Source organism: Microchirus variegatus, assembly GCF_963457635.1.
Source record: "Microchirus variegatus genome assembly, chromosome: 3".
Lineage (NCBI taxonomy): Eukaryota > Metazoa > Chordata > Actinopteri > Pleuronectiformes > Soleidae > Microchirus > Microchirus variegatus.
Window position 1 is genome coordinate 38,586,149 of NC_139804.1, and position 26,768 is coordinate 38,612,916.

Consider the following 26,768-nt stretch of genomic DNA (forward strand, 5'->3'; position numbering starts at 1 on the left):
AAAAATGGCCCTAACCCTAACCCTGTGGAACGAAAAAAAGTTGACAATATAAACATATTTATGACAGTTATCATCATAGTAGCATAGTAACATAACATAGTAATAAAAAACATACAGAAATAACTAATTTAGCGCTACGACTAATGATTATTTTCGTAACCGATTAATCTGTCGATTATCTTCTCCATTAATTGTTTGGTCCATAAAATGTTAGAAAGTTGTGATATGTTAAAAAACCTTAAAATCAGAGTCACAGAGACTCAGGAATAATGTTCATATAACAAACTGAACTCACCAACAACAACAGTACAGACAAAATATTTGCATAAAAAAAATATTTTGCAGACTGCAAATCATGTTTATGTTTTGAAATCATGTTTTGGCATGTGGCGCCACCTACCGCCGTCTACCAATCATTGCAGTCAGTAGAGTCTCAGCTGCCGAGCAACCACGGGTTGCCAGTTACGTCAGAAAACGAAACCTAAAAGACCTCTGTGTTTTGAATTTGAATGTAGTAACAGTTTTTGGCCACATTCTTACATATGGCACCTTTAATAATCAATTCATCGATTAATTGTTTCAGCTCTAAACTCATTATAAGTTTATATTAATTGCTGGGCCTCATGCAATTGATTTGGGGGACACATGTGGCCCCGGGGCCGCCAGTTTGAGACCCCTGCTCTAATAAGTCAAACAATAAATACTTTAAACAAGTCCAAAATAGATAGATTTCCCCCCTGAAACATTTTTATTGTCATGAAAATAAAAAACAAACAAACATGGAACAGATCTTAGGACAGACTATGAATTTTATAGAATGAGGATCGTTAAAATGATACAAAGAAATGTACAGTCAAATACATATTGACAAGAAATAAAACATAGATAAATATAAATTAAAAAAAATACAGCAGTTTGAAATAATTGCAAAAAGCCGCAATGAAATGAATAGATAAGCTGTGAGGGGACATGAGTGCTGCAACACTGGCTCCACCTCAACAAACACCTGTACGTCCACAGTGTCTACGTGAGTTTACAGAACTCAGCTGTGGATCCAGGAAAAGAATAAAACCTGATTCCAGCATAGAGAGGCTCAGTGAAGGTAGTCTGGATTCTGTGGAGAGGAGTCATGGTGTCAGAGATCCTGTACAAGGACAGAAGACCAGCACTGTGATCCAGGTACACTCCTACTCTGGGTGACGCACCACATAAGACCTTAGTCCAGGTGTTGTTGCAGTAAAAGTAACATCTGTTCTGCTCACAACGGAACGACCAAGATTTGTTGTTGTATCCAAACACGCACTCGTCCGAGTCTCCTGCTCTGTGGATGTTCTTGTACGAGACTGCGACGTGGACGACTTCCCCCGTCCACTCCACCTCAAAGTAACAACGTCCAGTCAGACTCTCTCTGCTGAGAACCTGTAACCAAGACATGAATCGGTCCGGATGGCTCGAATAAGAGTTTTCCTCCCGTATTAATGTCACTTTCCTGTTTCCCTCAGATAAAAACAGATGCTTATACGCCGTTTTTGAATCCAGAGTGATGGTCTGTGAATACTGTAAGAATTCAGCTCTGGTCTTGAGCTCCGTTTGTGACAGTAGAGGATCCACTGGAGTCTCTTTCAGTGACACGGTCGGGTCGACCAGCTTGTGTTTTTTAAACGGAGGTGTTTTATAATGAGGCTGCAGGTGTTTCCCACAGTAAGACGCCAAACAAACCATACAGGACTTGAGAGCTTTCAGTTTTGGGTCCGTGCAGACGGCACAAGCCACGTCTTCAGCTCCGGCATAACAGTCATCGGCAGGAGCAGCAGGGAGTCCAGACTTATTCAGGTGTGCCACTAAATGTTCTAACAGAGTGTTCTTCACCAGGTTAGGTCTTTGTCTGACGGTCCCTCGACACAGAGGGCAGCTGTAGATACTCCGCTCATCCTCTGTGTCCCAGTGGAACTTGATACAGGTCATACAGTAGTTGTGTCCACAGGTGATAGTCACAGGGTCCTTGAGTACATCATAACAGATGGGACAGCAGATCAGTTTCTGCTCCAGCTCATCTTCTAGTTGCTCCATTTCTTGTCTTTGAAGTCCTTAGAGGTTTCTCAGTAAGGTTTTCTTGAAGAACAATATTGTCCTCCTGAAGGTCCTGACCTTGGTGACTGAATCAGGTTGTTAAGACTGAGCAGATGAGATGATCTAAAGACCGTTCCTCAACAATGTTCTTGCATCTTCCATAATGTTTCTGTCCACAAAGTTCTTCATCACAGTCCAAAGTTCCTCAATACAGTCTGCCAGAACTTACTAGAAGAAGACGGAGAAGCTCAAGACATTTGACCTTTCCTCTTCTAACTTCCATCTGCAGCTCAATGTTCTTCAACACAGCTGAAGGTTCCCTCAAACAGTTCAAAGCTCCTCAAAGCAGTTCCAAGCTCTTCAATGCACTTCAAAGCTCCCCATCTAACAAATACACAGAATTACTTCAGAATATTTATTTTGATCTCTCCCAATCACAATCCCTAGTTTACCTCACCATGCCGCAGCTGACAGAGCCGCCGACGCCCGCTCTGCTCAGCTCAGGGTTCAAGTTATCAAGAGAGCATTTGATGGTAGCATTGCCGGTCGCCGTGGTTGCAGCTGTTGGGGGCTTCCTACTCAGCCATTACCTGTCCGGGCGGAGCTGTAAAAAGGGTCAGGTGAACACGACCGTCAGCAAAGACAGTCCCAAAGTGGTCCACAGCTTTGACATGGAGGACATCGGCACCAAGGCCGTGTACTGCCGCTGCTGGAAGTCAAAGAAGTTCCCTTACTGTGACGGAGCGCACACCAAACACAACGACCAGACCGGGGACAACGTTGGGCCCCTCGTCATCAAGAGGAAGGACACTTTACTCATTAATCACTGAACTGAGTGATGGAACTGAGGAAATAGAGCAGGAAGAGAACTCCAAATTTTGAAAAACACTAGGGAAATGAGTGAGGAGATAAGAACTGTGTTTAAGAACTTCAAACTGTGGATTACAGACATTATAGCCTGCCAGAATCTATTTGAAGTGTCCTCTCCAAAACATTGAGAGGCCATATTTGTATTCCCTTAACTAAATGTCTGACCGTAAGTCTTTAAAATAACACATGCTTGTGTTTGAACGATACAGAAATAAAGAGATAACAGATGCTCTCTGCACGGTGCCTTGCATCGTTGACTGTAAAGTTTATTCAAGATTATTGTCTTTTGGATTAGCAAACAAATTAATAAAAAATAAGGTTGAATTATGACCAGAGTCTACAGATATAAAAAAGTCAGATTCTAAATCTGGATTTTCAGGATTCTTAGTGTTTGGTGAAGGTACAGGAAACATAATTAAAATGGGAAACGGCAGAATCAACCATAACAACAATAACAACAATAACAACAATATGAAACCCCCGTTTACAAATGTAAGTTTTATTCTTATTATTGGAGAAGTACAGCAAGCACCGTACAATCCGTTGCAAAGGCATCAGTATTTACAAGGCGAGAGGCTTCACCAACACTTCCTGTGGAATCTCTTTAACTCTACGTGCAACTCAATGTGTGAGTTCATAAAAATACAATCTTACGAGTCCGATCAAAACCTCTGTAGCGCTATGTACAAATCATGTTTTTTTTAAATAGCATTCGGTGTATGTTTTTGAACGTTATTATTCCTCTTTTTAATACATAGACTCTGCAGGGTTGGCATTTAAAACAAAACTTTGCTATAAATCTAGTCTGATAAAAGCCGGTTCTCCCTCTGCAAATCATATAAATAATTGACTGTATTACTTAAAGCTGCACAGGTAAAAGGTACAGTAAGATTTTTTTACTTATGTAACAGACGACCCACATAAAAGAACGTAGGTTTGGGAGACATTACAGTAGATTTGCAGCATGTAGTTTATGAGAACAACTTTGTGACGCCATCAGGTCTTTAATTCACACACTCAGGCACCTACACACACCACACAACACAAACAAACACACACACACACACACACACACACACACTCGCACTCATTAAGGACGCACTACTGAAACCAAGTAATGAAGCCTCCCTTTTTCCCTTGAAGGACAATTCTCATTTGTTTTTCCAATGCTGTGATATTAAAATACATTCTTTCGTGACACAGTAAAAGGCTTTTCCACCTCCATGAAGGATTGCACGTTTCCCCTTAAACAAATAAAACAACATAACCGAAAGAGAAACACTTAGATTTAGACTTTAGATGTATTTTATGTGTGTGTGTGTTATTAGAAGCCTGGAAACCAGAGCAGTCATCGAGCTCATGTTTATTCGCTCTCGTATTTCAGTCTGGGAAATTCCTGGGCTATTAGTGCAATTAAACACAGCGTGACGCACAGCATGAGCTGTTGCTGTGTTTGTCTTTTCTCACACTTAGATGTGCTTTTTTAAAAGAAAAGAATATATATTATTACTGTACACAGTCAGAAATACATTAAGAGTCCATTTATGTACCCCAAGGTACAATCTAATAACCTCTGAGGGCTAATTATTTAACCCCTAAGTACAAATATGTAGCTCTTTAATTGCCCAAAATGTACATATATGTAAATTCCCTATTGTTTGTGTAGTGTATCACCTGTTTATGATCATTTATTTATTATTTTGGTCAGGCATCTTTTTTGGGCAACCAAGTTTTCCCTTCACGCACAAACCTTTGCGAACTAGCGCGCTAACGCTAATGTCGCTAACGCTAGCCAACTAGCTGTGTTACAGCTCATAATGGCCCACATCAGCTATTTGTGAGCCATATGCAGATGTTAAGGGAGAATATCTGGTGCTTGTAGTGTTGTCATTGATTTGTTATATGTTTTTTTTGTACAGTTCTTGTGGAATTCGTCCCCATATAGCCTTTATTTAATTAGCTTCATTTTAAATATAAAAAGCACTAAAATAAGGGTCAATATTGTTGCTAGAGGTACAACCTGTGACAAGCCGTTGTAACCTTAAAGGTACAACTCTATACCTTATTTTCTGAGAGTGTACAGCAGGTCAACTCTTATTTTTTTTAAATGTGCTGTATTAACACATTGGATTGGATTAAAAGCCAAACAACACTAAAAACAACAGTATTGCTGATTCTGGTGTACTCAGGGTAAGTAGAAGAGGTTTTTGGTTATTCCCGAGAGAGAGAGTGAATGAGGGTGAGTGCATAATGCTTTCTATCCACTGAGATAATAGCAGCAGCCACAGTACAGGACTAGAGTCTAGGCCATAGCATGGGGATTCTGTGCAGGAATGGACACATTTCAGCCAAAACCACCGGCATCATAGCGTTGAGCCGGAGACACTGGAGTCAGGGAGAAAGGCCGTGATGGCTCGGTATCCCTGAGCTCGTCTGATCATGTCCCGCATCTCTGCATTAAGTTCCATAAGCTTGACAGAGATTTCCGTCAGGTCCTGTTTTGAGCCCACAAGAGCGAACGTTCCTGTTTGACCCAGCGTTTGATGTCTGAAGAAGATATTCAGTAAAGTCTGGATCTCATCCTCAGAGTGGCTGCCAAAGATGTCGTTAGGCCAAGTTGTTCTTTAAAGACAAAAACAGAGAAGGGGGTTATTGAGCTTAAACATCCAGTGTGACAATTAGCAGGGATAATTGTACTGTTCTCAGTTGAAATGCAAGTCTGACGCAGGGCTTTACCATTCCAAACTGTACCCTTCTGTACCATGAAACATTGCATATGCAGCCTTGTTTATACATCTGTGGATTTTAAACGGTGAGGCTTCCTGCTAAAATGGTGTTGTTTTACCAGAAATGTCATGATGTTAGCTAACCAGAGCTAACCAGAGCTAACCAGAGCTAACCCACGACAAAAAGACGATCAACTCCCATTGTTGTGTTTTTTCATCTCGTTTGGTTTTCATGGCCTTCAGAACCCCTTAATTGAAGCTGCCATCTTTAGTTGCTATGTTTATTATTTAGTACCGTAGCCCCTGACATGCTTGGTCCTGTTGTCTCACCACAAACTCTGACACACTGGAGCTTTATTGAGACGTTAGGATTATTTTGAATGAAGGCAGCATGTGGTTGGACTCACCTGCACTCACGGATGTAGCGAATGGCCGTTTCAAACTCTCTGTTCTTCAGACACTCCAGAACGGCTTGAACAGCAGCTTCAGACGAGCTGAACGTGGGCTCAGAGCGGGAGCTTTGGCGGAAAATGATCTCATCGTTGGTTACCGTGGCTGCTGCTTCCCTCAGGTTCCGCTTCATCTCGTTTAACTCTCTGGACATATTTTTCAGCTAAAAGATGAGAAGGAAGAAAAATATTTTGTCACACAAGGCACAGAGAGAAAGAGAGGCACCAGATTAATTATGCACTCGTTTATTTACTATTGTTGTAGGTGTTTATTAGTAACTAAATGGAGGGAAAATGAGGTTTAAATAAGTGTATGCTACTTTTGACTCTTTTTCTGATTGTTCTCATTTTTTAAAATAGTCTTTTTCACTTATTGTCACGTTCGTCAGGTCTTAAGTTAGGTTCTGTTTTTTGTCTTGTCACATTTTGTCTCTGTGTCTGTGTTTCCTGTTCTATTTTTGTAATCCAATCCCTTTCCCTCTCGTTCCAGCATTTCACTTCCTGGTCCCTGCTCCCTGCATGCCTGCCTGGTTCCCCCTGTGCACCATGTGCGATTGTCTGAACACGCCCCTGATTGTTTCCACCTGTGTGTAATTAGTTCACTCCCCTGTCAGTATATAACCCAGCCTGTTCCTCCCTTCTGTGCCAGTCTGTCTTCGAGCCTCTGTGTGTAGATTTCATTCCAGCGTTTTTCCTGTGTCCCTCCTCGTGTATGATCGTTGCCTGCCTTGATTTTGGATATTACCTTCTGCCTATCGGATTTGTACTGTTGCCTGAACTGCCTGACCTAACTGTGTACCGAACCTGTTTCTGGACTCCTTGCCACCCTGTGTACCGAACCTGTTTCTGGACTGCATTAAAGAACTGTGAACTCTCCTACCTTTGTTGTCGTGCATTTGGGTCCTATCCTGTCTGTATCCCCAGTCGTTACACTTATTACCTCAAATGCTTGTGAATATGAAAATCATTCCCTCTCAGATCTCGCTGTACTTACCTCAGGAATGGAGCTGATCATGTGGACCTGTTCAATCAGTTTACAGTAGGACTGAAAAAGCAGCAACAGCTGAAAGTGGAGTTTGTAGAGTCTTTGACAGAGCTCCAGTTGCTGGAATAATAATAAAAGATTTACATTACATTAAGATTACATTATGAGGTATATTCCCATCTTGTGGAATATAAACAAAATCTACCTTCTCCAGAACTAAATTACTAAATAAATTAACTAAACAAGTTAGCTAGGAACAAGCCAGGATTAAACTTACAGCCAAAGATTCCATGTGCTACAAAGTGAGCATGTTACAGTAAGAAAGAAAAACAGAGAATAAAAAGAAAGGCATGCAGTTCCATTTAAAAATGTGTAGAAAGCAGAGGTTTTTTCATGCACAGGTATAGAAACATAAGGACTGATGTATGGGTGACTTGGAAATTAAAGTTGGACTTGTAAAGAAAAGATAAATAAGCTGAGCAACCGAGCAGTTTCAAGCACTTTTAATCAGTCTTGTGTATTGTGTGTAAGTGTATTGTTGAAGGCTACATTAAAGTCCCTGTAAAGCCAATGCATGTTTTCTCCTCTTCGCACATTATTAGAAAATGATGTCTGAGAACATGTGAACAGTTTTTCAGTGTCTTATAATACGGCTAAATGACGCACCAGTGCCATCGTTGGTAAAACTGACAAATCAAGCAGAAAAGCTCTGTCACTTTATTTTGAAATGCTCCAAAGATGAGGAAATGAAGTCGAGAAGAAGAACAGAAAGGAGAGCTGCTGTCAGGCTGCAGTACCACTAACAGAGACAGAGGGAGACAGAGAGCAGGACTTGTTTGTGTACAGTGCTGTGTGTTATGTCGTTAAACTGACACCAAAACAGTGGAAATGTCACTTCTCTACATGTTTTTTAAAAAGGTGCTTTGATGCCAGAGTGTTTATGTTCAATGAACAACGACGTTTGGAGACTTTGATCCTCACTAAAGCCAATTAGTCTTTATGAGTGTTTGGCTCCTCCCATGGACACGCCCCCGCCATCTCAGAGCACAGAATGTTGCTGTGACGTAATTTAAAGCCACTTTCTTAATCATTCAAATCTGGTAAGACGTTTTTCTGTGAAGTGACAAAGTCAGAAGATATATATTTTTGCAGTATATTGTTTTCATCACTTTACAGGGACTTTAAATGCAGCTCAAGCTTTCTGGCTCTCATGCCTGGTGGAGCTGATAATGATCACAATGCATACTTGGACGTGAGAGAAGAAAAAAATGTTGTTGGAAAACATAACATGGGCATGAGGGAGAATTAGAGGCAACACTCACAGAGCTACAGTATCACACAGTAATGGCAGTGCAGGAAGTACAGTATGAAAGGTCAGTTTAGATTGAGACATCCTTGGTTAGTATTGACTGAAATAATAATTTCATGTAATGTGTTTGTACATTGGCTGGTTTACCTTTTCCTCGTGCTCCACTGGTTGACATGTTATCACGGCGCCCCCTGTGGTCCGGGGAAAAGTGGCTTTACAGTTGCTCAGCCACTGAGGACAAAACACATACATCATTAGGGCCTGAGCACAAGTGAGAGGAACCTATTGTTCCTGTTGAGATGTTTTTCTCCGAAGTTGTGCTTATTTTTGATGGTTTTAACGTGCATAAAAACTCTTGAAATTTGGCATGGAGGTCGTGTCGGAGCCATTTGTAGCCCCAGGGCTCTATATCGTGCCCAGAAATCGGATCATGGTCAGACAAGTCATCGGATCGGAACAAAAATGTGTTGAGACTGTTGGGCTTACTCCTAAAGAGAATTTTTTTTGATAAATGTTGACGCAAGAGAAAGTGGCCAAAACTGCGTAAAATGCAATTTTTTTGATTTTTTTTCTTTTGTGTCCAAGTTGCACATAGTTGTTCCGATTTTGACCAAACTTGGTACAGTTGTTGCTCTCATGATTCCAAACAAATGTCTAATGTACTTCCATTAGCCCCGCCCACCCAGAAGTCATTTTGGAAAAACAAAAATGGCTCGTGCAAAAATATGCATTTGAATTAACTAATCCTAATATGTTTGAGCTCGCTGTCAAACTCGGTCCATATACTGTATTCTTGACAAGTTAATCTAAAGTTATCACAGGATTTTCTGGACGTGAAAAAAGGCGTGGCCTCATTGCTCTGACAAAGTTGACGTTAAAATGGCAGGAAAACTACTTCAAAATTCTGCTTTTTTAAAGCTTTAACGTAAAAGAGAACTACATGAATTTTCTCATGACTGTGAGTCCTATGAGCCGTCCTAGTTTTATTATTCTTATTCTTATTAAAACACTGTGACAACATGCAGATTTAAAAGTCAGCGTTGATTCGACTTACAGTGACAGCTGCCTCCTTTTTGTGGTTGTAAGTGTCGAGATACTCCTGAAGCTCCAACACACTGAATTTCATTTTCTCCAGGAGACCGTACGACATGATCTGTAAAAGTTAAGTTTTGCAAATCAAAAAAAGGTAACATTTACAGACTGAAAAAAATACTGTAAAGTACTAATGCATTCACAATATACAGTAAATTACAGTTCTGGTGTTTTTGTGCTTTGTCAAGTTGCTTTAGCATTGTTACTACATCGGAGAAAGGACTTTTTGGCATCTGGACTGACTATGATCTGGATAATGTGTCTTTCATCTGCCCCGCTATGCTTCCTTAGCTGACCATCGCATCGACTGTCCTCCCATTACTTCTTCAAAAGAGCTTGAACAGCTCTCTTTAAAAAGGTCATACACCTGTAACCTACAATCCTACAAAATCCCTGATTTTGTAATTCTTGTCATGCTTCGCTTTCCTCTCCGCCTACATCTCCTTTCCCCCCCATGTGTGATAATGTGATAGAAACTGGAAATAATACCACTTTACGTACCGTGTTTGCGTCAATAAATAAGGTTGGGCACTCTGAGCAGGACGTCAACATCTGAGAAGATCTCAAAAACTTTGACCCTAACCCTCTCAGTCCGTCGCCGAGGTAACTCACGGCGTCGCAGGTCAGCGAACAAAACTTGTTCTGGATGCTCTGTGAAGGAAAAACGACAAACTCTTGCTGTGATGTTGTTTAATCCCTTCTACGTAATTCAAATTACATACAGTACATCCTATTACTGGCTGTTACTTTTCCTCCGATGTCAGCTTTGGTCAGTGAACAGCATCGGGTTGATGACTTTTCAAAGCTGGAAGCATCTATTAGGAGTAAGCTCTAATCAGAAGACTCTAAAAGGTTAATCAACCACCTTTCTAATCCCATTATCCTCTGACTGCAATTAATGAGATTTAATTCAAGGTATAGCCACACCGTACTTCTCTTACTGATGACAGAAGGAAAAACTGATTTCCGACACTGCGGAAAATGTCTCACACACAAAGTCCATAGAGAAAATCAGCGATTTTACATCACAGCACACAGGAAGTGTTGATGCACTGCTGCCTCCATCTGTACATTCAATTGTGTCATTGTGTGACTTAGTTGTTTCTAATCCTTCGTTCATACTCCTAGGTAAATTACACAAATTTACTACGAGAGCAAAAAACTGCAGGTTCTCTCTATGGACTTTGGTGAGGGAGAGTTAGCACGTTTGCAAACTTCAGTTTCCAGTTGGAAAAGGCTGTGTTATGAAATGTCAAACATTATTCTTAAGATGTAGGTGAGCATTTTCAAGAGGTTAGTCTGTGGTTTCCATGGTGGCTGCAGAATTCATCCACTTTGGCTTGAAGTCGACAAACATAGGTGTGGCCACCATGGATAAACCCACTTGGGATCCATATTTCCAGCCCAAATATAACCCTTACAGGGTCTGCAGCCCTGTTTTCAGCGAGGGTGAGTCTCTGGTTAGCATATAAAGTCTATAAAGTTGATAAAGTGTCAATACCACATACAAACACACTTCAAAAAAAACCTTAACCATTCCGTTGAGACAGAATCACGATATAATACCTGGAAAAGTGAAGAAAACACGTGAAAAGTGTAGACCGCGCAAGATCCATCGGAGTCGGACACCAGCTGGTTGATGTGACTTCGCCAGGCTTCCTCGGCGTCGTCGCACACCGCCGGCTGGAAGGCGGCGAGGATGGCGGAGAAGAACGGCGACGGCGGTGGCGACGAGCGGCACTCCAGCATGTCGTCTCTCTCCTCTTCGGCGAGACTGAGTGAGAGACACGGACACAATCGTCCAAGTCACAAACACTGCAATTTATTTATTACTTCACTCCACGGCGTGTCTGTGTTTCCACACTTGCACTTGCCACTATGACCAGCAGAGGGCACCAGAGGCTTGTTGCATGATAGTGGTTATTTGACCTAATTAAATGTACCACATGTTCATATATTCTTATTTTAAGGGGCTTTATGTAAGGCTGTATTATATATATATATTTATTTTTGTGGTGATAAATCACAACATGCATTATTATTATAAAGAAAAAATAAAAAAAGGCCTGGTTTAAGTAGTGTTCTGTGCATCTGTGTGATGGGAAATTCTGCCATGGTTGGAATTGGGATTGCAGCTACCATTTTAAATCCAAAAGGTCTCTATTGTACATGTTTAACATCAATATTCCCTGTTGTTAGAATTAAGAGTCAATAATATTTTAATGGTGTCACATGACGATGCTGCATTATGTTTTAAATCTATCACAGTGAATAATGAACGGAGGCTCAACTTGTATGTATAAGAAAAATCACAATTAAATATGTTTCCTATATTTCTCAGCGATTTCTGACTCTGATGTAGAGTTTTACGCCGCTTTATGAATGAGTGAGGAAAGTCGTCGAGGGTGAACCTGGGTAAGCAGCTGTCGAGGTCCAGCTCTCCTCTGTAATCGTCTGCGGTGAATCCATCCCTGCAGTGAAACTCTGGCGGCAGCTCGATGATGGACAGAGACACCTCGTCCTCGTGGACGGCGGCGACTTCGTCTTCTTGTGACGCCTCATGCTGAAAGAAAGAGCAAGCCGTACATTATAGAAAAACAAATATTTGGCACCAAAACTATTAAGTCATACAACTAAAGCAACATGCAATAATAATAATAATAATAATAATAATAATCTGTTCCCTGTGTTACACTTCATTATAAAACATTATTTTGTGGGTAAAATGGACACACTAACCTTGCCACGGGACCCTATGGACACTCCTTGTAGTGTTTTCTTTTATTTAACAATATTTGTGTGCAATAAAATGTGCCAATTAATGTGATTGAGAGCAATTTCAACCACCATCGTGGTCCTGCACACTTTTTTTCTTCTTCTTTTTTTTTTTTTTTTTTTTAAGAGCAGGCAATGTGTAAACCTTTTTCTTTTTTTACCTCCCGCATGCCAAGAGTTTTAGTATTTGCTTAGCGCCACCAACACAGAAGCAGTAGGTATACACATTGCCTTAAAACAGACAGACAGCTATAGCCACAAACCCCCAACTAACCCTAACCCTGGAAACATTAAAGTAAGGCACAAAGTCGCCCAAAGCGTTACGGATTTCCCCGTTAGCAGGTTTTAGCTCATTCACCTTCAACATGCAGCGACTGAAATACAACATTTTTGGCTCATGCTCTACACTGAATAGAGGAAATGTAGAAAGTGCCATAAATAAGAAAACAACAATAATAATAATAATAATGATAATACTGATCATAGACTGAACCCAAAGCACAGTATAAAGAATAACATCCAAGACAAAGATGCAAACAAGCAGCCTCCCCCCTATTTGGCGAAATTAGTAAAGAAGTCGAGTAAAGACGTGCGGTAGGAATTGGTGGCTCCCAGAATCTCAGACACTCTGAAGCCCTTATTCACCCGCGGCTTCGAGTCCTCTGGCACTTGGACCTCGAAACTTGGATGTTTGGAGTTCAGAGGTGTTGAATCGGCTGGAGGGGTGTCAAAAAAGGCGGAGGAGGGAGAGTCCATGCTACTGCTCTCTGCTGTCGGAGAGAGGCTGACAATCTGGAGGAGAGATGACAAGAATAAAACGGAGGAAATTGTTGTTAAAAAGCACAACAACACAGACGTTTGGGCGACAGTATGATTGAAACACTGTGACTATGGATCGGTGGTGGATTGACCCCACTTTTTCTTGTCCTTACTGAAACCGATAATCTGACGCAGACGACTTTCCAACTGTGAAGCTGTTAAAAACTTAAACAAGCGATTTCAAAGACATCAAAGTCATCATTCTCCAACTGAATTACATATACTTTTTTACACAAGGGCCCCAAAACAAACACTTAATGATTAACACATACAAACAAAAAGGTGAACTTACGAGCTGTGAGCGGGAGAGTATCTGGCTGACGGTGAGGGAATCTTCCTCTGACGACTCGTCCGAGTCCTCGTTGGTGATCTTGCTGAGGCTGGGCATGCTGCTCGACAGCTGACTCTCCTCCAGAGGCTGCAGGTCACTGTGGTCCAGACTGTCCATGGAGCGTCGCCTCACACCCCAGTTAAAGTTGTCCACCGTCTCTCCCTGGAACAGAGTATAATTATGGTCTTTAAGTTTAGAAAAAAAGAAAGAAAAGCAAAGTCTCTTCTCTAACGCAAACACAAACACAATCACACACAGTCAAGCAGTGCAGGTTCAGGGAGGGAGAGGTCGCTGAGAGAGGAAGAAGGGAGTTTGAGTCAGTCTTAAGTTCAGAGGTCGAGTTAATAAACATTTATCGGTTAATCTCTTAAATCTGCATTTTATCTCTACCCTGCGGTGGACTTATATATTTTAAATAAAACGCCACGCTACAAATGTGTCACTGAAAATTCAACTTTTTCCCAAAATTCGGGATACTCCAAACTTTCAGATGAAACAGCAAAACTTAAATGCATTGAGCAGAATATTTATCAAGACTCTGAGAACAAAATATCAACGGAGAGAAGTAACAATTGTCCTCACAAAGAAACTTAATCTTAATCTGATACCAAAGTAAGAAACCTTATGATCCCTTATTTCAATGGTTCAATCATTCAAAGTTAATCGGAAAAAAATAAAAAAATAAATGACCTTTCACAGCATGAACTTGTTAAATAATACAGAAAGATGAAGAGGGTTGCACTTTATATAAAACTACAGTTCTACAACACTAGATGGCAGTAAAGCCCTATTTGGGATATTTTACTTTTTGAGAGTTTGTATTTGGGTTAAAAACAACAACAAACAAAAAAGAAAACTTGACATTTTCTAAGTGCACACAAACTACCAAAACACTAATTTCCAAGATTAAGTACTGGATTTTAGTGTTATAGTACAGGCAAACTATTTTAAATATCACACCCATACATACATTTTATTTTTTATTTTTACACCACTTAAGGTCCAATGTGTGACAGTTTAAATGGAATATAACTCTGTTAAACTAATAATTCACATAAAACAGGCTTAATTGAGAAAAACCTAACCATTTTTTCAAGCTAATGCAATGCACTTCGTTAAATAACTGTTAAATGGGTGCATTTAAAGGACATGTATTTCAATGGCAGCTGTATCAGAGACGTCAATAGTACGTGTTTCTGCATCTCGTCTCATAGCAGAATCTGTTTCATTTAATCACACAGCATGCACACACACACACACACACACACATTTGCTGCTCTTCACTGTCACTTAATTATCAGGACAAATACACAGTTATTTAAAAAAAACACTGCAAATACAAACATTGCATCACTAAACTCACCTGTAGCTCCTAGATAGCAAAGAGAATAAACAGGAAAAAAAAGAAAAACCTGTTACACACACAGCAGGCAGAGCTGACGCAGACATCAGAAGAGGAAGACCAGGATTAATCATCTTCTTTAATGACACTTTTTCCTCCTCCACCCTGAGACTCACCTCTCCGTCTTCCAGCTCCACGTCCAAGAAGTCAAAGTCTCTGAAGACTCGGAACTGCTGCTCGGACGTGGTGTCGTCCATGTTGTCCGGTTCCCGGGTCCCATCGTCTGAAGACACCAGGCTGGGCTGATGCTCCATGAGGTCCAGCTCTCCACAGCTGGAGAAGATCACCTACAGGAGAGAAAACAAATCAGTGTTTATGATTTTAAAACAGTGGGATGTTTGTGAAACTCCCAGCTCTGCTGAAACACCACAATTCTTACTGAGGGATTTTTTGTGAGTCCAACTTCTTGTCCACACAAAGACAAAACGTGCACCAGCTTCTCTCGTGTTCTTTTCTGTAGAAGAGAAAATGTTTAGAACAAAGTTGTCAATGTAACAATTTTAAAGAGATGTAGATATCTTTAGATAAGTTTAGATATCTAGATAGTGGTTTTATGTTTTTGTTGAAGATTGCTCACTTAGTGCACATTTTTCTCAACATGGTTTCCACACCTTGGTTGACATCAAATTCAAGGACTTCTCAAGGACCTATTCCCTCAAATTCAAGGAGCCGCTTTGTCCATGGCATCCACTTTTATTGATTTGCAGCACTCTCTGTATATGGACAAGTGACTGTCCTTGGGATCTTGGTCAAAGTCAGTCTGTAATTTGTCTTTGGTGAGACAAGAGATCTTGGGATTTTCATTTCCCAGGCATCACATCGTCATTTTCTCTCTCTCTTGCTTAACTTTACTCGCTCGTTGTTCTGCATGGAATCTCACGTCAACGGCGGAGAGAGAGACAGTGGACAGTGTCCACAAAACTGCGAGTAATTCTGACTCCACGTTTGTCCTGCGTAGGCCTAGTCTACGTACATCAAACAAGGGAGACATTTACCTAAATATCAACGTAACTTCTTTCTTGCACAACATTCAAGAACTTTCAATGACCCCTGTTTATTTAGGGTCATTTTCAAAAACTTATGGATCTTAGAAAAAAAAAAATCCAACAAATTCACAAACTTACAAGGATTTCAATGACCCGTGGGAACCCTGCCTAAGAAACTCAAACAATGCTGACCTGTGAAGACTGAGGCCTCTTCCAGCTGACCGGCACCAGGACGTTGTTGACCGTGGATCCAGACGAGGTGGACGAGGTGCTGCAGGTCACCGTCGTGCTCCTGCTCTTCACGTCATGGCCCGGTGAGCGCTGGAGGAGGTCGTATCGGCGACCAATCACTGGAGTCTGAGATCATGGACGCGTACAAACACAAACAAACAGACACGTGAGTGGAAAGAAACCAGGAAGACTCAGGGAAAGCTTAGTAAGTCCATGTTTCGCACTTCACGGCAGCTCCTGCGTCTTCAAGGCTTTTGACATTTCCAAAATAAAGTGACATTTCATCGGCATTTACAGTTTTTTTTAAATAAAAATTCCACTTGGCATTCCAGGTGCATGAAGCAGTTGAGGAAAAACAAAGTGGTTCTAAAAATACATTGGGCTATTTTAAGGAATATCAGTGGTTTTTCCAGAATGTCTCAGGTTTAAAAACACACACACACAGTTTGAGTTCTTCACGAGAATCAACGGACACACACATACACACAAAAGACGGCAGCAAAGAGCTGACATCATTTCCTGCCATTCATGAACTACACAAACAGCTCACTGTTCAGTTCCCACACATGCACCGCCCTCCGTCTGTATCTCTGGCATCACTTTCAAGCTCCACGCTGCTGCTGCGGCTAATTGTGTTTACCTTTTGAGCTAATCTCCAGAGATTCGGTTAAGGAGAACATTTTAGAAGCATTATAGAAAGGGGAAGAAACGTTTCCTCTCACCACACCCACACCCTGGAAGAAATGAGCCGCCTTCACGCTCACAGGGACAATGTCTCACTCGCTTTAGGGCCAACGTCAGAGGAAGAGTCTCTAACCTCAGATATGTCAAAGTGGAAATCCAGAGTTTTCCCGGGCAGGGCCTTGGTGGAACGCTCCCAGACGCGACTCATGTCCTCGTAGGAGAGGTCGCTCTGCGGGGCCGAGGGCTGCACCAAACTGGCCGACCGGGAAACCACCAGCTTCAGGATATTTAGTGCTTCCCTCCAATGAACGGTCTACGTGCACCAGTAGACACAGAAACAAACACACATGTTAAGAAATAAACAACCATCTAGTGCATTTATTTGAATTCCCTTTTATGGATGCTCTGTTAGATTCCTGACAGTAGGAAGCTAAAGGAGAACAGAGTCAGTATGAGACGAAGCTCAAAGGCCTGTGGCAGAAAAGCAGACTGTTTATAGACTGGGTGTGTCTACAACTTTACTGCGCTGACACACGACAGCTTCTCTTTTTTTTTAAATTTTCCCCCTGTGAACATTTACAAAAGGAACAGGGAACACACGACTCAGTGTGTGTTGGCTAAAGATTTCCACTGATCACATCAAATCTAACCTTTCTTTTTTTTCACTTTCCATGCACATGAGAAAACATTCCCCCAAAAGTCACTGCAGCAATAAAAAAGCAACGTTTTCTTTTCACCTGCACAAACTTCTCGATCGTCTTGAGCACTTCTACGTTGAAGGGTTTGGCTTGAATCCCGCTCAGGTCCATGTGACTCAGGAGGCTGTAGATGATTTGTAAAAGTGTCTGTTGCATACTGGGGAGGCCTTTCTCCAACAGCTGTGAAAACAGAGTTAAAATAACACTTATTTATTATTTATTTAGTAGCAGTAATATTAAAGCTGCAGTGCGTAACTTCTGTCTCTGTTTGGTCTTTCCAACAGAAAGGATGTGACGTTGTTTGTACTGACAGTTTCTATGAACTAAGAGCCTAAGATGCAGCAGAAATGAATGGAACTGGTGCTGAATTCAACCGTTCACTGTGAACTTTAAATCCACAGAGATCGAACAATATATTGCCAGACTAGTGCTTTTTATGAACTTGTTAACAGGTGTAGAGGACATTATTGTAGTATACTGATATCTTCAACTTCCTAATTAACTTCCCTCCATCTTACTCCAGAGCCTGGAGGGAAACACATGGACATAATTTGGCTTTGTGACAAACATTCAACTCTACAGGCTCAAGACTAGCTGTTGGTAAATCTAGTCTGGATCCGCAATTTATTAGTTAGAGTTAACAATGAAACCTGTTGCTTTGTCTTCTTCTGCTCGCTGTGAGTTTACCCTAACCCATATGTATCCACCATTGTTACTTTTATGATGAAAACAGCCAGCAAAAAATATGCTTTTTTTTTTTTACAGATTGTGGAGGTTCTTGTTTTCTGTTGCATTAGTTATCAAAGTAACGCTAAAACGAAAAACAAAGCAGGTCTTTTTTGGCAAAATATCAGTTTCTACCAATTCTACCAATATCTCTAGCATTTATTTTTAAAATAAACTCACATTCAGAGAACCGTTGAAACAGTTATGAGATTAACAGAGAGACAGACTTGCATTTACAGATACTGTGGATGCTGCGTCCTTAATCTGAAAACAGGCTCAAAAAATACTATCATCGCTTGTGTGTATACAGCAGCATAATTGAAACAGGTGGAGTTCAGAAGTATCAAATAACCTGTTTTTTGATCTGTAGAATTAATTTGTAAAACTTCTCTTTTGAATTTTTATTGAAACGCCAACCCGTTTGTCAGTCGTCTCCTCTTATTAGCTCAAAGTTGCTGTATCCTTTGACTTGCTACACATAAAACAAATCACTTCCTGTGTGCAGAGATGAAATAATATCTAAACATTGCTACGCTGAGAAACAAAGATAGAATATAGCGCAGATGAAAGGCTTAATCAGCACTGTGTGAACTCGGTAGAAAACAAACATTCAGCCGACGAGGCGAAAACAAACCTCTGCCATGTAGGTGACCAGGCTGAGCGCGATGTCTGAGAAGGCTTCGTGAAGATAGCGACACACCACGTTGACCCAGGAGAAGCAGTCCCGTGTGTAGGCGTGAGTTTTATAGAGAGTCATGACGTGAGCGAGGTTGGACAGCTTGGCGTTCTTCTCCTCAAGGCAAACCTACACGCAAAAGAAAGGGGTTTAATTGGGTTCAATAAAAATACATATACACAAAAAGAGATCATAGAAATGTCCAAGGAGACAAACCTGAGATATCCTCTCGGCAACGTCTTGACAGAATTGTGTGGGGGCATCAAAGTTCTGCACAAGGTGGGGAAGCAGGCAGAGAACGTTCAGAGGGAAACCTGAAAGATGAAGAGGACAAATTCATTCTAATATTTTTAAATGAAATTAGAGGGCCACATTGAATGGCGATACATACAAAAAAAGTGAAGCAAAGTCAGAAATGACTTTTTAATTCTTGTTATATTATATAGTTTATTAGTTTGTTTTTGTAATATTAGGGCTTTATTTTCGTAGTATTATGACATTTTCTCATACTATTTTATGCGATTTTTGGGGTTAATTCTGATAATAATGCAACATTTTCTCCTACTATTATGTATGCCTTTATTCTAGTGATATTATGGCTTTATTTTTGTAATATTAGCACTTAATTCTCATATTACTGCAACTTTAATCTTGAAATATCTTTTTCTGTATGGCCCTAATACTCATATGTACTGTGTAAAACTTTGCATTTGCTTTAACAGGTCATTAACATTTAAATTCACGTTATCATTCTCGCAAACATCATCGTACCTATAGCTTGCGACGTGTCCACCACGGGCACTCGCGACACGGGCGTGAGTTGGCAGAAGAGCTGAAGCGTGAGGTCTGTGGTCGACAGGGAGGTGAAGCCCTTGAGGAGCAGCTGCTGGAGTCCGCTGAAGCTGCTCCATTTCAGCTGACCCTGCAGTTTCTCCAGCTTCTCCCTGTTCTCCTGCTTGTCCAGAGACATGTGGCCCAGCAGCTTCTTCAGCAGCCTCAGCGACATCTGATACTCAAACTCAAAGTCCGACTCCATCAGAGACACCGCCACCCAGAAGATGGTGGCTAACAGGTTGCTGGGGTGGTTGATGTTGGTCGGGTCGTTGACGTTGTCCTTGGACGAGGACGAGCTGCAGGTTTTGGAGAAACACATCTGCTGCTCACACGCTTGGATTCGGTCCAGCGTCGCGCTGCGAGGCGGATCGGACCACCGGTCGGCCTCGCCAAACTTCTTGGGCACAGAGGAGCTTCTCTGATGTCTGACCCTTTTCTGTCTTCTGAGATTGATCTGCCCCGTGCTCTTCCTGTTGGACAGCACCTTTAAACTGGTCAGGAAATCTGGAGAAGAGGCTCTGGATTTAAAGAAACAAAAGATATTCAATTAAAGCTACAGTGGAACTTCTTTTGATCTTCTGTCATTGTTTGGTCTAATCTGACCATGTTTATACTTTTCTTTAAACTTAAGGATTGTGTTTTTCACCTTCTTGCCTGAAGAACTAAAACAGCTGATCAACACTTCCACTTCCACTGACTTTAGAGTGGTTTATTTAATTTGAACATACTTTGACAGTTGTAGTGAAATGAACAACCATATTGTGTCCATCCAACAGATGTGAATTATTCTCACACAGACGAACATTTAGGTGCAAAACTTCAACGTTCTGTTTAAGTGAAGAAAACAAACCATCTGTGAAAAGATACAAGTGCAGGATCATAATGCATGAGGAAGGACATTGATATATCTGTCCACATATTTTCAAAGTTTAGAGACTCAATATGAGCTGAAGTTTGTAGTTCCAGCAACCCACAGTATGTCTTTCTCTTTCTTATGTGTCCACTCCTGTGGGTGATTGTTTTTGGGAAGTTTCTCAACCTTTTTAGATAAGAGGTTTGTTTTACAATAACATCCATAAAATTTAAGTTTTGATCAATTCACAAAAAATCTGTGCCTCGCCTTGTCTCCACCCATTTTATATTTCCTGCAGTCACTCATCACCAGATCTTAACAGTCAACCACGGCTCTCCTGAAAAAATTGTTTACTCACGTGTTTACTCACGTGTCTACTCATTGCTTGTTTTGCATATCACTCTAACGCCAGTGAAAACCTGTCTGCTCTTGGGTCCTAACCTGACTCGTAATAGGTTCAGGTTCAGTGACGTGACGTATTTCCACGACGACTGAAATAAGAAATGTCGACATAAAAAATGAGGAGACACCAACCTCGTCAAGATGGACATCAGATCGTTGTTCTTCAGACATTCAGCCAAGTTGTCCACCACAGACTCCAGCGTGAGTAAAACCTCCATCACGTAGCCCTGCAGGAGAGGAAAAAGGACACTAGATGTCTCTAATTCTTACACAACGGAGCCTTTAATACAACACACAAACACAATGACGTGTCCACACGCTAACCTGCACTTCTTCTCCGTGTTCACCAACCACTTCCACCAGCCGCGAGAGCAGGTCTGACACGGCGTGAGCGGAGATGGGCTGCCGCAGCGCTCGAAACGCCTGGAAGGAGCGGCCGGCGTAGTGACGCGATGAGCTGCACAAGGCCGTCTGCAGAGCCACGTCGCTGAGCTGCTGCTCCAGGTGGAAATCTAACGAGGTCAGAGGGAGATGAAAGAGGAGAGTTACAGTGGTGGAAAATGATCATTATTAATACAGTATTTACACTGAGGCGTTACCTGACTTGGAGTCTTTGAACACAGACACCACGTGTCGCAGAAAGTTTGTCAGCTGCACGGTGCTTTTTGAAATGTGGTTCTTTGGAGAAATGTCTTCATGGCACCACAGCGGCCCGTGGACTCTATAAAAACAACAAAAACATAAGATCTATATCAGATATATATAGATCATATAGGCATATGCTAATGCATCCCATTAGTGGCACCTCCTTTTTGCTCAGCAGTTGCACTTAAGCACTTTCATTTACGGTAACTGAGAAATATTGGTTTGTCATCCTGTGAAGCTATGTTGTATTGTTGTGTTTTTTATGTTTTATGTTTTTTAATATTTAATGTTTAATGGACCACCGTATCTCCTGTGTGCACAATAATTTTACCCTTCAGTACTAATAAAGAAACCTTGAACCTATATGGAGGTCTGCTATAGGAACTGTGCTTCTCTTTTGCCAATTAAATACTGTCAAACTTGAACTGGCTAAAGCTATTTTAAAGGGATGCACAATATTGGACTTTTTCGCAAATATCCGTCATACATTTTCTTCATCTTGCAAAATCAATAAATATTAAAAATTGTAGTTTTAGAGGACGCTAGCATCAAAGTCAAGAAGATAGCAGCTTTTTCAGTCGACTGTTTTAGTCTTTTTTTTATATCATGCCATTAATATTGTTTATCCCTACTATTTTAAAGCTGTAGTGTCTTCATATAGCACCTATCCCCTAAAAGTAAACAAATGACATTCTGTTACTTTTAGGAGTGGCTTGATATCAATGTTGTATCAGCCCAATACTGATACTGATATCACTACATCGAATCATTTAAAAACAACACAATTAAGCCCTAAAAACAGGAACACTTTGATTTCCTATGAGTAAAATGAAGGATCATGATATTAATATCAACTAAAATCTACTCACTCTTGCACTGTTCACACAGTACCACTAGGTGGTGATCTCCATCAGAAAATACAGTGCATCTGAAGCTATTTCTCTCACTCCGTATTTAGTTTTTGCAGCATGAAAAACATTTGATATGCTGCACACGCTGTCTGCACGTGATCCTTATAAGGATGAAAACGACAGCTCATTTTGACATTCGTGTACCTCGTGGATAAAAACTCAATGAGCTTGTTGGTCTTGTCGTCCATTTTACTGGAGGCCACCAGCTCCTCCACCTCCTGGGACATGTCAGGCAGGTTGTTACTGCTGCCACCGAGGCTCAGACTGGACGACGTCGAGGAGGAACTCAGGCCCGAGTCTGGGACGGGAGACGCCTGACACTCCCGCAGGAAGTCGAAGCCTCCTGGACACAACAGAGGAACAGGACTTTTGAGTTTGTGTCGCTGACTGCAGCTGGAGATGACAGGAGTCGGCTTCGAGGGAGAGAGCAGCATGACCTGTTTTAACACGACTGGAATTCAAATACATCTATAGTAGACAGAGTGTTTATTTAGTGCGGTGGAACTGTCCAGAGAAACTTGTTAATGCACACAAGAGCTAAGATGAAACAAATGCTGGGAGAAAAAAAAAGTTTTTAAGTGTTTTCTTTGGGTTTCCACATTCCATTGTTATCAGCATCTTGAAAGAAATCATACATTTAGCTCACACTTTGTCATTCCAATGCTCAGAACATTGCAAAACGTCTAGACGTTTACAAAAAAAACGATGGTGGAGGGGAGGAGGGGACCATGTCCAAGCCTGAGCAGATGGCCCCAAATTGGGCTAAAGGATAAAAATAGCAGGATGGAATGCTTTAATCAAGACCCTTGATGTCATCTGTTCTCTGTTGTGCTTTTAGTACAGTGTCCAAATATGTTCTGCCTTGATAAGAAACTTATCTATTCTCCAAAAGGAATGTTACCCCTCCCCTCCTGATGTTTATGTTAGACACAAGGAAGCGCAACGAGGGCAGCTGCTCTGACGAGTGTAATAATACACAAACTGTACAAATTAAAAAAAAAGTAAGGTAGAAGGTTTTACCCGAGGGTAAAGACTCGGGCTGAAGGCTTGGTTTGTAGGTGAGGGTCTTGGTGCCGTTGATCCCGCGCGTCTGCAGTAAGACGGAGGCGATGTCCTGGAAGTTGTTGTTACAGGACAAGGTGATGAGCAGGTGGAGGAGGAGACGTTTGCTGTGGTCGAACACCTCTGGACGGTAGTGGTCCATTCCTGAAGAGACAAAAACAGGTGTTTGTTACAGCTTTTCTTCCGTGCTGTGTTTCATAGAAGTGATCTCAAAGTCAAACATCTGATTTACTGCAAATCCAGTGAGAAAAGAAGGCGCTGGATCAATCAAAAATCTGTAATTTTACAGGATAACAACTTGATGTCCCCACGTGCCCCTGCTCTGCTGCTGTATAGATAAAAACGTTCCCTCACGAAGGTCTGATAGTCTTGCCTGACAAAGCAAACAAATAATGCTACCTCATTTCTGTTCATGACTACCAGGCAAGAGCATTTATCTTGAATATTTCATGATGACTATTTAACATAGTGACTCCATTTTTATCGATAGTCACAGGAAGAGCCTGTTGTGCAAAAAAATATAAATTTTAATGGGAAGGTGAAGTCAGTTGGTTTTCACTGTAGCTGCACCTGGATGATATAAGTGTTAACTTACCCAAAAACAGTGCATGTAGCAGTAAAGGCAGGTGCATGACCCAGTCCTCTCGCACACTGTGATCCACCACCATCTCTGTCATGAAGATGACTGCGACATTACACCTACAACATACAAAACAGAACAAAAAGGCATCACATTTCATGGAAAAACAAGTGACTCGCATCATATTTAGACATAGTGAGAGATTTGCAGTGGTCTCACCTGTGTAATGGTCCTCTGGGAGTGATGGTTTCTGGCAGAAAGTCCACCAGTGGAGCCCAGCATCCTCCATTCAGAGGCATGGGCAGTGGATGAGGCTTATTGGTCTCACTGACAACCATCAGCCAATCAGCGTATGGAGGCAGAGGTTCACCTGTCGACCACAGAAATAAATAAAATCACTTTCATTTAGGCAGCAAACGTTCACTTTGAATCCAGAAAGGTTGCCGTAGCATCCAGTCAATAAAAAGAGAAGCTTTGACTGACGGCGAAAAAGTTTTAAACAGAAAACTGAGATAAGCTAGCAGGCATAGCAGTTCACATAACTAGCCTTAAATATAGAAAAACGACGTCCAAAATTACCTTGTTTCCACTCAGGACTTGTGCTAATATCGCTTTAACATCTTTGTGTTGTCTTCTTATACTTTTGTTTATCTATGTATATTCTATCTTTGTCACCGTTTTGGCCGTTAGCTTCGCTTTTTTTTCGCTAACGTGCGGAAACCCTTTCAAAATAAACTTCCGGTTAAACAGGAAATGACAAAAACTAACATTAAAATACACAAGATGGACGGATTATTATATATAGATGGATATTTACAGTTACTGGATGATAAAAGGGCAGAAGTTGAGTGAGTGAGTGAGTGAGTCTTACATTCTATCACCTTTAAAGCAATACACTGATGTAATATTAATTGGTTCTGTATTCACTTTCTGCCTCAAACTGAAAATGAGTAACTCTAGTTATTTAAAATGATATTACCCATCTTGATGATGCGAAAAAAACACTGGACGTTGACATTGTAGGTGTTACATGTACAGAAACATGTTCAGCACATCACAAAAACGTCAAATTTAGGAGAGAAACAAATAATTGAAAAATGTGGAGGATGTTGTGTGTTACACTGTGGTCAGGCCTGTTTTTTAGATCACTGGCAGCAGCAGCAGCTCCAGTACCAGTTCTCACAGACTCCACAGGCGTTGCTCATACATTATCAATGACATCAGGCCCAGTCACCATTTTCAACCTCCACCCTGGTCTGTATATAACACACTCACCAGACGATGACCAGCACAGATTATCACAGGGGCGTCTGGAGGAGGGAAAAAACCCCCCAAAATACTCACTCTTATCATCGTCGTAAGAGCCTCCTGAGCTGTTACTGTAGCGTGACTCCAGTCGGTTGTGAGCTCGCATTATGTGGCTCATCCTTTAAAAGAAAACAAAAAAAACAACCTATCAACTAAAGGATTTAATATTATGGACACAACATCTTATTTCTGTAGAAATAACATAGTAATAGCTTTGTGTTAACAGTAAAAAAGGTGCAAGAGACACAAATGGATGAATTTCAACTATAGAGTTTGGTAATGATCATTTATGATTCAAAACTTTCTCTTTTAAAGGTATTATATAAATGGTATTTTCAATTTCATTTAATTTCCCTGTGGATTTTAAAAACAATGCAATATTGTCTTATTATCAGCTTGTTTCCATGCTGGTGGAAATTACATTAAACAATGCCATACACACCGTATTACCCCCACTTTTACAGGAGTAATTAAACTATTACTGTGTTGTTGTGAGCAAATATTGAAAAATGATGAGAATGAAATGAAATGAAAAGATTTACCTCTCCTCGTTCTCCTTCACAGTCTTGGAGTCGTCTGTATCGGGGAAACTGTCCTGGGAGACGACAGCGGTGTTGCTGCTTAACGCAGTGCCTACGAATGAACCAGAAAAGAGTTTATGTTGAACATGATGTGGAAGAAAAGTCTAATGAGCATGAAGTTTAACACCAGCCTTAAAACAACGTATTATAATCTACATATTTGCACAGATGTTACACTGAGAGTTTCCTCTGGAGCACTTTGAATTCCCTGGTTGGCCGACTTTTAACTGGTGTTCTTTCTGCTCAGTAAGTGCAGATTGTACCTGAAGCTGCTGCTGCTGCCACCGTGGAGGCTTTGCCTGTGGCAGTGAAGCGATAGAAAGGCGGGCTATCACAGTGCTGCACCACAGGGTTGACCGGATCTGTCTGCTGCAACTCAAAGATCAGCTCCTCCATGGTTTGTATGGTGTTGTTCCGACACAGATAGATCACCACCTTCTTGATCTGGACAGAGACATTGACACAACATGAGCCCATCTGGTCCCATAATGTCGGGAAGCCGTGGTCTTAATGATAAACTGTGCTGCGTCTTACATATGGAAGGAGAGTGGTGTCACTGCTGACGCCACATAAGCTTATGAGAAACTGTAGGGTGGTTCTCAGATTGTTGCTCCACTTCTCATTAGTGACTAAAGCGTTCCAGGCGTTTTCCATCTCTGGTCCGGGCAGCTCGTCCCCATACTGAAAAACATACACATCGTGTGACCTCAGATAAGACCATGTATTATTTCATTACATTTCCTCTTAAAATATGTTCAGAACG

General features: G+C 41.2%; 2 protein-coding genes across 3 annotated transcripts in view; one reads left to right on the forward strand and one right to left on the reverse strand.

Moving 5' to 3' along the window:
* Positions 1-2,528: 2,528 nt before the first annotated feature.
* Positions 2,529-2,900, forward strand: LOC310925203 (CDGSH iron-sulfur domain-containing protein 1-like; the record flags this gene model as incomplete). The annotated part of the gene is made up of 1 exon (XM_083887085.1): positions 2,529-2,900. One exon carries the CDS (start codon positions 2,529-2,531, stop codon positions 2,898-2,900), a length of 372 nt encoding a protein of 123 aa, XP_083743211.1.
* A 525-nt stretch (positions 2,901-3,425) lies between these two features.
* frya (furry homolog a) overlaps positions 3,426-26,768 on the reverse strand; it is a 50,227-nt gene continuing 26,884 nt past the window's right edge. For both annotated transcript variants that reach the window (XM_083886438.1, XM_083886437.1), the window contains exons 33-61: positions 26,540-26,686; positions 26,269-26,449; positions 25,967-26,057; positions 25,461-25,543; positions 24,336-24,486; positions 24,132-24,235; positions 23,495-23,680; positions 22,619-22,817; positions 21,518-21,639; positions 21,243-21,430; positions 21,051-21,145; positions 19,601-20,181; positions 19,046-19,143; positions 18,788-18,958; positions 17,467-17,607; positions 16,863-17,042; positions 16,007-16,171; positions 15,208-15,282; positions 14,945-15,115; positions 13,388-13,588; positions 12,922-13,068; positions 11,913-12,064; positions 11,068-11,275; positions 10,003-10,152; positions 9,464-9,562; positions 8,557-8,640; positions 7,110-7,220; positions 6,074-6,279; positions 3,426-5,562 (exon numbers count right to left, since the gene is read on the reverse strand). In XM_083886438.1, coding sequence (XP_083742564.1) covers positions 5,304-5,562; positions 6,074-6,279; positions 7,110-7,220; positions 8,557-8,640; positions 9,464-9,562; positions 10,003-10,152; positions 11,068-11,275; positions 11,913-12,064; positions 12,922-13,068; positions 13,388-13,588; positions 14,945-15,115; positions 15,208-15,282; positions 16,007-16,171; positions 16,863-17,042; positions 17,467-17,607; positions 18,788-18,958; positions 19,046-19,143; positions 19,601-20,181; positions 21,051-21,145; positions 21,243-21,430; positions 21,518-21,639; positions 22,619-22,817; positions 23,495-23,680; positions 24,132-24,235; positions 24,336-24,486; positions 25,461-25,543; positions 25,967-26,057; positions 26,269-26,449; positions 26,540-26,686 — 4,746 coding nt within the window. In that variant the 3' untranslated portion in view covers positions 3,426-5,303. The remainder of the gene's footprint in view (positions 5,563-6,073; positions 6,280-7,109; positions 7,221-8,556; positions 8,641-9,463; positions 9,563-10,002; positions 10,153-11,067; positions 11,276-11,912; positions 12,065-12,921; positions 13,069-13,387; positions 13,589-14,944; positions 15,116-15,207; positions 15,283-16,006; positions 16,172-16,862; positions 17,043-17,466; positions 17,608-18,787; positions 18,959-19,045; positions 19,144-19,600; positions 20,182-21,050; positions 21,146-21,242; positions 21,431-21,517; positions 21,640-22,618; positions 22,818-23,494; positions 23,681-24,131; positions 24,236-24,335; positions 24,487-25,460; positions 25,544-25,966; positions 26,058-26,268; positions 26,450-26,539; positions 26,687-26,768) is intronic.